Below are 15208 nucleotides of genomic sequence, written 5' to 3'. Positions count from 1 at the left end.
AGATGTTTACACCAAAATACGCTTGATGTTCCAGCTTGAATCACAAAGTGGAGCTGCAGTAGCATCTATACAAACAGAGATGTCATAGATTTGACCTATTTGCCTGAGTTAAATATAAGTGTTGGGGTCGAACAGAAGCAGATCATCTTGCCTTTCTTCCCAGTTTAATGACATCACAGTTTTTTTCTTGGTTTTGAAGTTTTCAAACTTCAAACGGGGACGACTCGCTGCCATTTGGGACTGACAGTGTTCCAAGTTGCTCGCTGCAGCTTTAAATAGACGACATTAATGAGTGCCTCTTCTAAAATATGCATTGAGTCCTATTTAATCTTTGCCTTCTCACATTGAAGTGGCTAGAGGTGATTATTCTGAACTTTACTTGACTGAGGCACAAATGGATTTCTCTTGGATGAGCTTGGCCCGAGTAATGCTAAATGAGCCAATCATTGTCTTTTGAAATATTGTTGGTCGCGGGCCAGTTCAGCTCAAGAAAAAAAAGGAACAATAGTGTTACATATCCATTACGGGATGAGCTGCCAAGTAGCAGTTGTTTTATGGGAAAGAAGCTTCCTAGGCTTTAGGGGAGGCACCCTGGTATTCAATTTAGGGCTTTAAAGTGATGTTATTGTTTTACATGTAAAGCAAGCAGTTTAACATTGTACTGAAGAATATATGGGATTAAAGGGATGGATGAATGCAGTGTTTTCGGTGTTGAAACTTTAATTTGATATGTTTCTCTCACTGCTGCAGACACGATAAGCAAATATAAGATGTCAATGTCATGTTCCTCATCCATTTTTGATATGTTACAGAATCATTTAATCTGTTATTCACTTACTGTGTTGTTTTCCCTTGCGGGTAATACAATCTATGATTGATTTATTCCGCCCTTAGCTCTTGTAATCATCAGAACTCTTTGCAGTGAAGTTTCCAATGCAGGTTTATATTTTGTGGTGCATTGTCCACACACCAAACGCAGCACATTTGACTGAAGGCTGTTATTTAGTGCATGACATTGTCCACAATGCCATATGCAAACAACACAAAGCATATTTTATTTCCTTTCTGCCACATCTTATTACAGTTGAATGTTCTGTGAACGGCTCTGTGCCTCGGCCACGGGAGCCTCGTCCTATCAGAGGGCCAGACGCTGCAGCAGCTGTTTTAATAGAACCACAGTATGTCTCCCTTGATCCAAGTCAGCTCACCTGGTGTGAATCAAGCCACTTGGCCATACTTTGTTTGTTTGTGTGTCCTATTGCCTTTCCTTCCAGAAATAGGACTGCTCTTTCTCTCAACTCTCAAGGCAATGTCTAGCCCCAGGTGTATTAAAGCATGACTGCCTCCCCTCTTGTCAGGGTTAGAACAAAGCAGCAGCAGCACAAGCGACAAAACCCGCCAGCCCCAGACCCTCAGCACACCTACAAATCTCCCTAATGCTCCGCCTTCCTCTCTGGCTGTTTTGCATCTGACTATTTGTCCTTCTCTTCTCTCTGTTTCTGCATCACTGGCTCTCACAGCCCCTCACAGAATCTACCTTATTGCATGTATGCGGCTCTGCCCTTCTATGGCTTTGCCGCTCTGTGGTGTAGTCTGTAATTACAGCTTTATTCTGTGAGCTCAGCCAAGGACTCCTTGGTTCTTGAGTGAAAGGGGTCCCTGTGGGCGCCTGGGGTCCTTCACGGAGGGGATTTAGGCTCTGTGGCTGTGTAATTATGCCTATTCCTCTGGTTTCCATTTGCCTGAGCTGCTGTTTATTTGGTTCAATCTGAGTGGGGAGCATCTGACTCAAAGGAGGAAGGGCAGAGGAAAGGAAGGAGGGAGGGAGAACGGGAGGGGCTGGAGCTTTTCACAAAGCCAGCCCTATTGTTTGAGAATTCAAGTGGGTGAGGTCTGGCCAGGTACATATTTATGAGGTTTTACAGTCCCCTCCCACCCCCACTTCTATCCAACTCAAGATTAATCTTTAACTAGTGTCGCCGCACAGTAAATTGTGTTTGCTATTTCAACAAATATCACAGTACAGCTGCCACGACTGGTAATCTAAGCTGTGATAAAATAGAGGGAAGAATTGCCCTGCGGTGCACGAGGACACAGGTGTTCCTCAAGGTACACATGACAAGGTTGCCAGTCCTCGCTGTCAAACTGTATTAGTAAATCAATCTGTCATCGTCAAATGCCCCCCAAGTTTAAATCTCTATAGAGAGGGTCTCGCTGATGTGGTCCGAAGGAAATGAAAGATGATGTGAACTCAGTAACTTCAAAAGGTTGTCACTTTTTTATATCATTTGATGTAGGCAGTGAAGGCTGTGCTTGAGTGGAGGCTTTATGCCCTTTCTCTCGTAATGCTCTGCTTTTGAGAGTCGTGCACCTTGCCGTGAAAGATTGAAAGAAATACATTGTTCAACTGTACTTAATAATAGGAAACCAAATCTTTCCTCTCTTTTGTGCATGCAAGTGTCCTTCAAATGGCTACCTATAGTTTTTATAGGAAACATTTTCATTACAATCGATGCCGCTGCTTAGAATGTTTGACAGCCTTCACGCACCCCCCCCCTCCCTGTCTGCTTAAGATTCATGTAAAGTTGAAGAAAGACTACATCTGATACTGCATTCTGTGGGTGTACACATAAATGGATCCCTCTCCTGTATTCTTACACATTTGAAAGCCCCCTGTGGAAGGTTTATCTCTGAACACAGCGATTATCCATCATTGCGATGCAGTTACTCAGCGTTAAAGAGCCTCTCTGTTTGTGAGCCATGTGTGTAGGTCCCAGTCCTCCACTTGAGGCCACAACATATTTTCTCCCTGTTTATGACTTTATTCACTGTTGGCTTTATGAGTCCAGTGTGATGAACGGAGGAATTTCTGTCTTTCTTCCTGTGGGTCCTAGTCTATCCATAGGAGATAATTATAGTGGTGACTGGTTGTAAATAAAAGCCAAGGGTTGTCCGACCTGGGAATGAGACATCATCAGCCCTCACCTGGAAAGAAACATAAATCAGAGGCCGAGGTAAAAAAGATGTGAGGAAGACAACAGGATGCTGCAGTCCAATGACACATCTGTTCAGATTTCTATCATTTAAGACCATGGGCCAGGTGTGAGTGTGACTCAGAATAAAGGAACAACAAAGGGCAAGAAATGTTTTTTGTCAATATTCATTTTAATGGTCATACTAATCAATATTAAAAGAAAAACATAGAAAACAACAGATCCTCAATTTTGAGAGGCTAAAAGTAGCAAATGTTTAGTATATTTGCTAAACAGATAAAAAAGAATGATCATCATCATTTTATATTTGATCATTTAGTGAATCACTATAAAGGCAGGCAGATTGAAAGGGACAGCTAATGCCAGTAGACACAATGCATCAAGACATAAAGCCAAGGGGCATGAGAAACAGAGGTTTACTCTAGAGCAGGGGTGGGGAACCTCCGACCATTTGGTACGGCCCTCGAGGTAATTTATAAACACACGCAAAAAATAAAAAAATTAAAGAAATCTAGACCGCAAAATAATTAAACAAGCGAGTGCCTGTTTTTCCTGGCCAAGGTCAGGGTCCTTGAACACAACACGAGCCTAACTTGTCATCACGTGGTGTAGTGCTGCTGGAGAGCACCGGAACGCCGCTCCGGCACTTCAAAAATTGCAGTACCCATAAGGAGCCGTACACATGCCGCAGTTTTTGCGTGGCTGTGTCTTTAGTTGAAAGCCCAGTGGCGATCTGTTCATCTGTCATACTGATCATACAGTCAATAACTTTGTTGTTATTAGCATCTGGTTAGCTAGCTATGCTAACGAATATAAGAAGCTTTTTCTACAACCAGTGAGGTAAAGGCACATCTTTATGTGATCATTATAGTTATAAAAAAATAAGAGAATAAAGTAAACAGGTATAAAATACTATATGACAGTACAAAAAAGTTGTTATTAATAAACAAGAATACAGTTTAAATGGGGAGTGATTTGTAAAATATCCATAAAGAAAAAGAAATCTGCTTCCAGTTCTGTTTCATATGGGTGTTGAGAGATGTATCCATAGATCTCCTAATGTTGCTCTCAAAGTGCACCAGATTGATGCTTTTAACTTCAACATTTAAAAATAAATCACACATCTTGTGTCCATATCTTTCTGTTTTGGTGGTCATGCCACACCGTGCACATGCATGCATCCGTGAGTCATGGTAAGATATCTGGATTAAGAGGTTGCTTTTTCTTTGCACAGCATGAAAGAAAGGCCAAATGAATGGGCTGTGATTTTAGTATTTTTAAGCAGAAGTCAATAATTTGTACGGCCCTCGGAGGATGTTGAAAAAATTGAAATGGCCCTTGAGAGGAAAAAGGTTCCCCACCCCTGATTTAGAGTTTAGTTAAAGGTCAAGATATGCATAAAGACTAAACCAATGGCGGGATTAAAGAAGGTCCGTCCTTGCTAATTGACCCTTTTTTCTACCAAACTCCCTACAGGCTCAGATAGCTGGGGAGAAGGGCATAATTGCTAGTTTTTTTTATATAGCTAAAGTGTGTGTTCTCATTGTTTTGAGTGCTTACTCTTGCATTGTTTCTTTAATAGCAGCTCCAGGCACTCATTGAAGTATTTGTGAGTAAAAAGTAATTAAAATTACAATGGGCTAGCCAGGGTTTTGCGGGGTAGGTGGCAGGGCGTCACAGCACACGATGACTTGGCTCCAACTCACTGATTACGGATGCATTGGTTCTCTCTCGGTCCTTCCATCTCATCAGAAACAGTACCCCCATGGACAAAGACAGGGTTGTAAAGAAGTGCCCATTATGTTAATAACCCCCTGAGTTTTTACATGCAACCTCCATGTACCAACCCTTTACAATGATGTAAAGGGTGCAGACGTTGCTTTTGTAGCATACTGGGGATTGTGTGGCTCAATCCATGAGTTTGACTGTGCGTGCATGTACTACCTAGGAGGCTGAATTGACTCCTTGGCTTTCAGTGCATATACTTGCTATTGACTAGAGTGCTCTGCTTGGTCTTGGACACTTGTTAATCATTATTAAATGTTGTTTTTTTCTTGTCTCTTTCTTGTACTTCTAGCTGGCGACGGGCAGATGGTGCAGATGGACTCCAGTAAGTCTGGCTTTGTGGGATCACAAGTTGAACTGCGCTGCATCTTCATCAACAGTAACCCTCCCGTCAAGATCTCTCAAGTCACCTGGCAGAAGTTCCTCAACGGCACCAAACAGAACGTGGCCATAGCCAACCCGGCCCTCGGCGTGTCAGTCCTGCAGCCCTTTAAGGAGCGCGTTACCTTCAAGCAGGCGGCCGTTCGCCACCGCACGCCCTCGCTGGAGGACACCACCATCGTGTTCTCCAGCCTGCAGCTGTCTGATGAAGCTGCCTACATCTGCGAGTACACCACGTTTCCAGCAGGAAACAGGGAGAACATGGTCAATCTCACTGTATTTGGTAAGAAATTGTGTTGAATGTGTTACAATAATAGCAGTTACCTGAAAGGCAAAACTGGCAGGAAAATGTATTTTAGAGAAGAACAATGCCTCCTTCAAGGGTGGACATGTTTACCCTGTTCATGAGAAGAGACCGTGTTAATATTCCAATACCCTACCAGTGGTGTTCCCATGATTTAAACGCTTTCGTATGGTTTGCTACAACTTCCCATTTCGTTGAAGCAAGTTGGCAAGTTTCGTTTTAACAAAATATATCCAAAGTCCCCCTGCATAGATTTGAAGCTTATTAATCTAATCTCAGTTCTTCTTTAGCTAGAATGTATTTGTCTTCATTGACACAATAGTTGCACATTCAGCACAGGTTTTTGAATGTGCGTTTGTGGGCGAATGCCTTATCAAACAAAGAAGTTACAAACTGTGTGAATAGCATGTTTTTCCAAAAGAGGGGATAAGAAAACCACCCTTTTCAGCCTTCTGATGATGATATTTTGTTAGTGTGCTTTATTGTGTTATTTAGCTTGAGAAGTGTCTCAATGACTAACTTAATTAAGAATGTTTGCCACCAAACATCTTTAAAAATGATCGAAATGTGTAGGTGCACTGTTTTCAGTAAAAAAACTAAAATGTAACCACATTCAATACCACAACCTTTTAATGTTGGTAACCAGGGTTTTTATGTGCCTTAGTCAGCAATTAGCAATTGTACAGCTTCCACATGAGGAAAACACATTTGGGAAGTGAAAAACAGATATCATCACATTTCAAGCCAAAAAAGAGAAGAAAAAACAGGTTGTGCACCCTAGCCTCAGTTATGGAGTTATTTCCTTGAAATTCTTATTGTTGGCGTGATAAGAAGTCAGAGGGATATAAAAGCTGTCACCTAAATTTGGTTTATCTTCGACTTGAGGCACAAAAAGAAAATGTTTCCAAATCAGATAACACAGGGTCAAACTAACTTCTTCCCTTATAGTGAAAGCCAAAAAGAAAACACTTTTCACAGCTCTGCTCTTCAGTGTGACATCGCCACAGGCAGTGTTGTAAAGTAGGTTGAGTTTCTTTGGAAAAACTAAAAACCAGATGCTGCTCTGGAGCTGCTGCTAAAAATCAAGTTGTTTACAGTTAATACCATTGCCACCCAACACGTCTCTATCCGTTGAGGACCTTGTTGTGTATACATGTTCATTGTTGGGGTGTCATTTAATACCAGTCCCAGATTGGCTCATGTGGCTTTTATAAAATAGGATACCGCTGAAGAGAGCACTCAATAAAAATGGCAGGTGCGACGGAAATCAATAAAGCCACTTCAGAGTGTGTCATTTGGCTTGAATAATCTCATCTAGTGGGAAACAAAGGAGCGTCTGGGAGTTAGTTTACTTTGGCAAGAGGCAGCTTTGAAAAGGTTGTACACTGACTTTGATTAGGGATCTAATTAGAAATTAAGTGTTGCTGTGTTTTCCATTAAATCCCAGTAAAAGAAAAAGCACTTGGCTTAAGTAGTCCCTGTTGCCGGGGCTTCTTGTCAGCTCTGAGTCCCCGTTTTGTGTCACTGAGCCTCCCAGGTCTTTTTAGGCTTCTGTGGCTCAGTGAATGTGAGGAACCTGTGTGTTGATAACCAACCGGCAGCGTTCAAAAGAGGCCTCTTCATGGCTTATCTTTTCAGTTGTGCATTCGCTCAAGCTCAAGCCTGCCTTTTGATGTACCAAGAGTAGATTGCTAATTGGCAACTCACAAAGGATTTCAAATTGGATGATTGTGCATTTCGGTAGGAAAGTGGGTTCTACATCTGTGAGAGCTTTGACAACTGCTTTGGCTTTGAGAAGGCAAGAGGCAAAACATTGCTGTTTTGATTTACAACACTGTTTTCATCTCTCATTCCCTTAGTTAGTTTTACTCTGAGTTCAAAAGGCTGATAGTACACAAAATTAGACACTTTAATAAGATGGAAACTGAAGGAAAAAGCACAAAATATCTGTTTAATGAGCTTGACTTAAATTCATTTTTGATTGTTTAATCCTTTTCTTCTCTATAGCCCGGCCTACGACACGTATGACCCTGACAACCCCCACAATTGTGGCCAGGCCCACGAAGCGCAAGATGACTGTCGCCACTTGTATATCGGCCAATGGGAAGCCCCCAAGTGTGATCAAATGGGACACCAGGTTGAAGGGTGAAGCCACTTTCCAGGAGACTCGCAACCAAAATGGCACTGTGACGGTGAGGAGCAACTACGTGGTGGTGCCGAGCCGCGAGACCCACAAACAGAAGCTGACGTGTATCGTGACGTACCGGAGTGAAAGGATCACAGAGAGCGTGGTGCTCAACGTGCAGTGTAAGAATCTGCTCTTTTAAAACTGCCCTATTGAGAATGTTTTAGGTTTGTTTTTTACAGATAAAAAAAACAAACATGTCCTTCAAATGAGCTGGTTTGTTATCTTCACCTGGATTTAATGTTCTTATGAAATTATGTTTTTGGTTTCCTGCTGTGTAAACCACTCACCATTGTTTACAGTAAACAAGGCCCTCTTGCAAAACACAGTTCAGACCCTTTTCCAGTTAGACAAGTTAAGAAAACAAATAAACATGTGCTGCTAAGTATGCAGTACTAAGAACATGTTGGGATACTTTTTATATACGTTTTACAAAAAGATTCCCCCTTTTTTTTCCTAATTATTCACACAATAAAATGTAAAAATGATTAAGAAAAATAATGGAACAATTGTTGTGTTGACATTTTGGAGGACTTTTATATGAAATGTCATTCTCCTATGCACCACAGGTTAGAATATTCTGTTGTCCTTTTATAAGTATTTACCTCGAAGTACAGCAATGCAAAGTAAAACGTTTTTTTTGTGTGTGGGGAAATTGTTTAAAAGTGTAAACACTATAGTTACTGTGACAGTGGTGCAATGATGCAACAGTGTTTTGGGATTGTGTTGTAAGGTGCTGACCTGACTGTGGTGTCCCTTCCTTGCAGATGAACCCGAGGTGACGATCGAGGGCTTTGATGCAAACTGGTACCTGAACCGTCTGAATGTTCAGCTGACCTGCAAGGCCGAGGCTAACCCCCCTGTCACCATCTACCAGTGGAAACTGTGAGTCTCACTAAACCCTAACAAAAACCCCTTAAGGCTTAGAAATCAAGACAGCATTGCTACGAGTTGTTTCACTCACAATAAAATAAAGTGTTTATGTGGAGTGCTTAGAAAGGCAATTTTATAGAATGGCCTAGTCGAATGTAGTCTGCTCTTTTCCGACATTTGTTTCAAGGCAAATATAGATATACATACAAGAAAGTAATCTCTAAAGATAAAAACACTCCAGAAATGTTTCCCCGTTTTATTTATTTGTTTTAAAATGTGTAATGAAGATAAGCCTTTCAACCTGAGGCAGAGCACAGTGGTCCTATTACGTCTGCAACACACACCCCTATCTGCCTGATGGTCACAGATACTGGAAGATGAATGGGAGCAGAACTCGCTTTGCTTCGCTTTTGGGGTTTTGCTTTGAAGTGTGAGGACCAGTATGCAGGTAGAGGGCTAAGAAAGCGCAATTGTTAATGCATTTGTGCTCATGAGGGCAGCGGTTTATCCCTGACACACAGAGAAGAGGACTGAAACTGAAAACCGGAGTATGAGCCGTGGATTAGGCCGGCATTCCGCAGGGCTGACAGCAGTGTTTTTGCCTGACTGTGAATACATGAGCAAGAAGAGATGCAAACATGTTTTCACGGCCTCTGGGAATCTCCCAGAGGCCCCGGGTTTGATCTGTTTTTAGTAATTGCATGAAAGTCGGTCACGCAGAAATTATGTAGTTTACATATGAGCACCGACACATGGAAGGAATACATCCAAAATGTAGATTTGTTACACCATCATTGGCCCTGATCAAACACCATGATTGGTTTTGGTTGTAGGGTGCAAAATTAAATGTTAAGTTAATGCAGCTTTTTGGATACAAAGCAACTATTGTGAGTGTATCACAGTTTAAAATGAATGTTTTATATGGTAAAATTGAGAGATAAATGTAGCAATTTGTCGTGTAATTGCTCCGTGAACGCTGGGTTGAGAAATATGTCACTGGACTTGAGTGGATGTGGATTAATAGACCATTGTGCCCTCATTGTATCTACTCTACAGCCCACTGTTGGATTTTAATGAGGCATGGGGAGTTTTTTTTCTCCCTTATGCATAGATTCAGCTCTTGGGGCAGACACACTTATACACACAGCAGCTAAAGAAGACGACAAGATAGGGAAGCTTTGACCTGCTCGGGGTATTTTTTCCCTTTATCAGAGGCAAAGGGAGATTTAAGGAGATAGGGGAGGCTAGCGAAGGAATAGGAGGAGGCTGAAGAGATGTGATCTAGAAAGACGAGGGCACTGTGCTGACAGATAGGAGGGGACGGCCATTGCTGCACTGGAAATGAGATGCCAAATCTGTTGTGAAGGTTCCCCTGGGCTCCTGTGTGGAGGTCAGCACAAGGCTGTGACGGAAGGATCCGGAGCAGGCTGGCAGGATTGCGTCACACTACACCACAAAAACACACACACACGAGAGGTGTAGCCAAATCTAGTAAATACTAATATATCTGTGAGGAGGCCCACATCATTTTTACTGCTAAATGAAATGTAAATATGATTTATCTTATTGAATAGATAATGTTAAAGGTTTATTTTGTAATTCATTGGGTTCATATGGCAGCTATTTGTTTTTCTGTTTCCACACTTGCTTTGTTTCCCTGCATTGTGTGAAGAGAAAAAATAATCTGAGAATCTTTGATTTTCTTTGTTTTTTTAATAGAACAATGCCAGGGCTATTTCTCTAAATGGGTTAATTGGGAGCTGCACAGAACTAACGGAGACTCTACAAAACAAAGGACACACCCTATTTGAACTTTATTGTTTGTTTTTTTGAAATGTTTGCTTGTAGGGCATTCTTCACTCACCACGCTCATTTATTGAGTCTGTTTCAAGTGCATACATCAGTTTCCAGTGCGCCAAAAGAATACTAAGTAGGGGTAGTGTTGTTTATCATCTAAAATAACTCTATGACTTGTGTGCTAGGATTTTTTTTTTTTTTTTTTTCCTGAAAAGCCATATTCACACACACACACACATGGGGCTCTATAAATAAGAAAGCAGTGTTATTCTTATCACTGCGTTTTGCGGTGTGATTACTTCTAACTCCACTCTAATTAGCTGGCTTACTTATCTCCATTGTAAAAATGTGATTCTATTATTCATGTCAATTAAAGGCCACAGTAAGGGAACTGTTGGTGCGATTCACCAATGGCTGTGGATAAAACGCACAGATCACTTAATATCCCTTTAAGGCAAGTTTATTGCCCCTTTTATTTACCATAAGCAATTAGTAAGTATTGCTAATGCTTTCTTCGTCTCATCAAAGACAATGAAACCGCACGCTCGACATGAATACACAAACACATTTAGGCTAATTAAACGGATGTATGTTTGATTAAAGACGTCCTTTATCGCTACTTGTTTGTTTGTTCCATGTCCAGAAAGTATTAACTTTTTCTCTTTGAAGAAGATTTGAATTTCCTGTAATCAGGCCTCTGTTTCCAATGTAAACAATCTTATTTTGAGACCTATAAACTAGGGCTGTGCAATTAATCGTATTTTAATCGCAATTACGATTTTGGCCTGCCACAATTACGAAACCAACATAATCGAAAAAAACGATTATTTTGCTTTGCTAGGTTGTGACCGTGCACTGCAACATATTTGATCAAATTTATTTGTATTTATCATATTTATATATGTTTAGTAGCTTGTTGAAGTGCGCTCCAAAATATTTGTTGATCTTGTTTATTGGTATATATTATTTTGATATTATTTATTTAAATGTAGATATAAATGTATCATTTATTTTATTTATTTTTGTATTGGTTTTTCAGTTGAATTATACGTTCAGGGAAATCAACAGTTAAAAAGATACTGTTCAAATTATTATTTGTATTTAAAAGTTCAATAAATGGATGTTTTCAAAGTCAATGAATAATCGTATTTAATAATCGTGATATCAATTATTGACCAAAATAATCGTGATTATGATTTTTGCCATAATCGCACAGCCCTACTATAAACTAGATTAAACAGACTATGAATAACAAGAGCATTTTAATTGAAGGCATTTAAGCATACACAGACTGTTTTATTTTCAGTATTGAAGTTCAAAGCCACCTCCACACAATGCGGGTTGTAGTAGCATGGCGTGATGATGAATGGACTGTCCTTGATACTCACACACACACATTCAGATGTCTTCGTACAAATTCTCAGGTCGCCGCAGAATCTGTGGTGAATAGCATTTAGCCACCTTTCCCATTCTGCAACAAATCAATTGGGCTTTGCAAGACTCAGCATTCGATAGAGGCTCACAAGGTAACTGATTATTGAATCGTGGCACACTGTACTGTGGGTTGTTTGCAGCTCTCTTGTACAATGTCGCCAAGGTGGCCAATGAAAAACAGCTCCACCACAGCTCTTTCTATTACCCTTTTGTTCCCAGCTATGGACACTTTATCATTGAAAAATGTAACACTTCATATGAAGGTCATATCTGTGAAGCAGTTTAGCAAGCCTCATTCACATTGTAATGCATATTTAGGGCTAATTCAAATGATGTATACATACTATAATCATTCATGAATATGTACAGTATGACATGATTTATATACTATAAAAAGTGGCTGACATATTATATTGTAAGTTCAGCATTCATTGTGCTTTATATGCTTTTTTTACGATTTAAATATTATATACCCTCTCTTATGTCTACCACTTTAAATACTGATGAATATGCTTGCGATGCATACCTGAAGACATGACATTTCTTATAATATATTAAAAAAATAAATCTCCAAGCTTTTCATCCTGACTTGCCTAGAAAATCTGCTCCATAGTCAGAATTTAACCTCATATGGATAGGCCGTTTCTAAGTGACATGTTATTACCATGCCACTGTGTCTTTCCCCATGTCACTGAAGAGCCTTGTTGAAAGCCTGTTTAGTGCAGCTCAAGTGCTTGATGTGTGGCCTTTGTTAGCATGAGACCTTATTTAGTTTCCTCTCTTATATTACATTTAATTTTTTTTCTCTGGCTGTAATCAATAGAGCTTTACATATACAAAGTGTAGGGTGTAACCTCTTTTGCATAATCCTTAAAAAAAACAGCGTCACCCACACCCAGCATCCCCACACAGTCACAGCTATCTGATACTATCACAGTCTGTAGCTCCACTTGAGTAGGATCCATTCACAGCAGCCGATGAAGCTCATCGAGGGGAAGCTAACAGGAAACGTCTTAATTGTCGCACAATTTGATGCCTTTTTTCAAGCCTCCGGGCGCCACAAAAAGGGTCCAGATAATAGACAGGAGGTTTAGTTAGCTCGTGATCCCTGACCTCAGAGTGTGCTGACCTGATCAAAGGACATGAGCAAGCCTGAACGCGGGAGAGAAAGTGAACCATGAAGACAAACACCTCAGGCAGGGAGACGGGCTCCACTTCTCATTGACAGCCCAGCATTTGGTAGATTCTACATTTATCGCTTGATCAGCTGCCTCTCTTGACAGGCCCCCTGAGTCTTCAATCCAGCCATGTGAGCGGTGCCGTAGTTGAGCAAAGAAGCCCCCGTCCTCCACCCCCCACCCTTCCTCCTCCCACTGTCTGTTTTGTATTCCACCTGCCAAGAATGCCTGTGTCCTCAGGCATCAACTATGTCTTGCCTGTTTGGACCTGCTGGGATTCCCTGTCCTCATAATTTAGTTTGGACTTGATGGATGATGGCTGAAATATAGCGCTGTCAAATATTTCTGGTATTTATCTTACCCTCGCACACACATCCAGGTTTGTTTGGCACTAGAGACTGTATTTTTCATGCGCCTTGAATTGCTTTTGCTGCTCCTAGGGGAGGTTTTTTTATTTTTTTTTATAGCTGGGCCTGGTGTAATTCTGCCTTTTTATAGTGTCTGTATTACCGCCTCTTTCTCTCCCCACAGCTTGAACGGCTCCCTGCCCAGTAATGTGGAGATCAAGAACAACACCCTGTTCTTCAAGGGACCTGTGACCTACGACCAGGCCGGCACCTACGTCTGCGACGCGACCAACGGCATCGGGACTCGAACTGGCATTGTGGACGTCAACATCACAGGTAGGTTGATACAAGCGCTCGCTTCCGTTCTCTGTCTCTTAAGTAACTCCGGCATGGCTTGCGTCAATACAGTACCCTGCTAAAGAGAACCATCAAACCCCCTATTCAAGCAAACATTCACACACACATGATGGAAGATGATAGTCTGTGGTTTCTCGATGCTACTCCCACCTGGCCTGGCTGTGTGGCCCCCCCCACTGCACTGTGAGGAAGGTGAGATGAGCTTAAAAAAAAGCCTCTGTGTTTGTGTATCATCGCTACTCGCACACACTGTGAGAACACAACAGCCGCCCCCTCTCACCCTGCCCTGTTACGCACCCAGGCGCATGTGTGGGAGCGATATAAAGCAGGTCTATTATCAGCGCCTAAAATAACATCAAGGAATATGGGGGTTTGAGGTGAAGGTACTGTATTGATCATAGTTTGCTCGCATCACGCTCCCATTTCTCCGACCAGCCCGTGCCTCTTTTGTAGTGGAGCTCTGCCTTCGTTCTTTTGTCTCTTCTGTCTTCTGGGGAAAACAAAATGCTGAACAAAACTGATTCAGTTCCCGTGCCTTCCACATAATCGCTGGCACACACGCACAGTGGTTCCTCTGGGTTTTCACCCATAGGAGACATATTTTGCACTAAAAGCCCTCGCTATACCAGATTTCACTATATGAACTGTTAATGTGGGAATCTTTTTCTATTGCTAGCAGCTGTGTGTGTGGTATTGGGAGACTGTGACAGTTTTGCTCTGGTCGGACTGGAAGGACTTTTTCCCTTCACTCTTTGTTCTACTTGTTTTCTGGGAAGCGGGGGTGTTCTAACTTGCATTGCTTTGCATGTTGACTCATGTTGTGTCTCTGGGAACGCTGGGCTTGGTGTGAAGTGAACAGCTGTGCCTTACAGTATCATTGGATACCTTTTTTTTTTTTTTTTTCCCTGTTTCCTCTTTTTCACTGTGTTATTCTCTACTGCTTAGGGGTAAAGCTAGGAGGAGAAAGCAGCTCGGTATGGTGTGATGTCATTACCTGCGTTGTGAGAAGTTGTCAAAGGAGAATGAATAGCCCCATACTTATCAAGCAGGAAAGTGAGGAAGTAATCTAGAGTCTGGAAATCACCCAGAACCAGCTTGTGTTGAGTAATTGTGTTCCAAAGACATTGTACTCTTTGATACTGTATCCCTTTAGAGTAGGAAAAACAAAGTCACCAAAGTAATTTTCTATTTCTGCTTTTTCATTGATTGCTTAAATTATCAAACCACACTGGCTTTGTCCCTGTGGTCTTTCTGTGTATTCTCCTCATTTATGTTTTAATTGTATTAAGTGACTGCGGTGAATAGCGCGTGGGTGCATCATTTGAGCACATTCAATTTCAATTTGAATGTATACATATGTAAAGTTTTGCAGGGTGTTGAGCAGGTTAAAGGAAATGTAATGCTTGAATTTGAAGCTGTGAAAACACTCTTTGCTCTCAGCGGGAGCTAGCTTTTACTCCCTGCTACTCTGCATGTTTACCGTAATTAAAATACTTAGTTATTACATGTCATCTAGAGACCTATTATTATGTCAAAGAAAGGTTTTACAATTTTTCCTTGAGCTAAAAGAACTC

General features: G+C 41.3%; 1 protein-coding gene across 1 annotated transcript in view; it reads left to right on the top strand.

The window, feature by feature from the left end:
• The window catches only part of nectin1b (nectin cell adhesion molecule 1b), a 75431-nt gene that overhangs the window by 43726 nt on the left and 16497 nt on the right, over positions 1-15208 (top strand). The window contains exons 2-5 of the mRNA XM_034112920.1: positions 5071-5442; positions 7471-7770; positions 8416-8533; positions 13462-13613. Coding sequence (XP_033968811.1) covers positions 5071-5442; positions 7471-7770; positions 8416-8533; positions 13462-13613 — 942 coding nt within the window. The remainder of the gene's footprint in view (positions 1-5070; positions 5443-7470; positions 7771-8415; positions 8534-13461; positions 13614-15208) is intronic.

Source organism: Trematomus bernacchii, unplaced genomic scaffold (assembly GCF_902827165.1).
Source record: "Trematomus bernacchii unplaced genomic scaffold, fTreBer1.1, whole genome shotgun sequence".
Lineage (NCBI taxonomy): Eukaryota > Metazoa > Chordata > Actinopteri > Perciformes > Nototheniidae > Trematomus > Trematomus bernacchii.
Note: the sequence above shows the minus strand (reverse complement) of the source record. Positions and strands in the feature narration are given on the sequence as shown.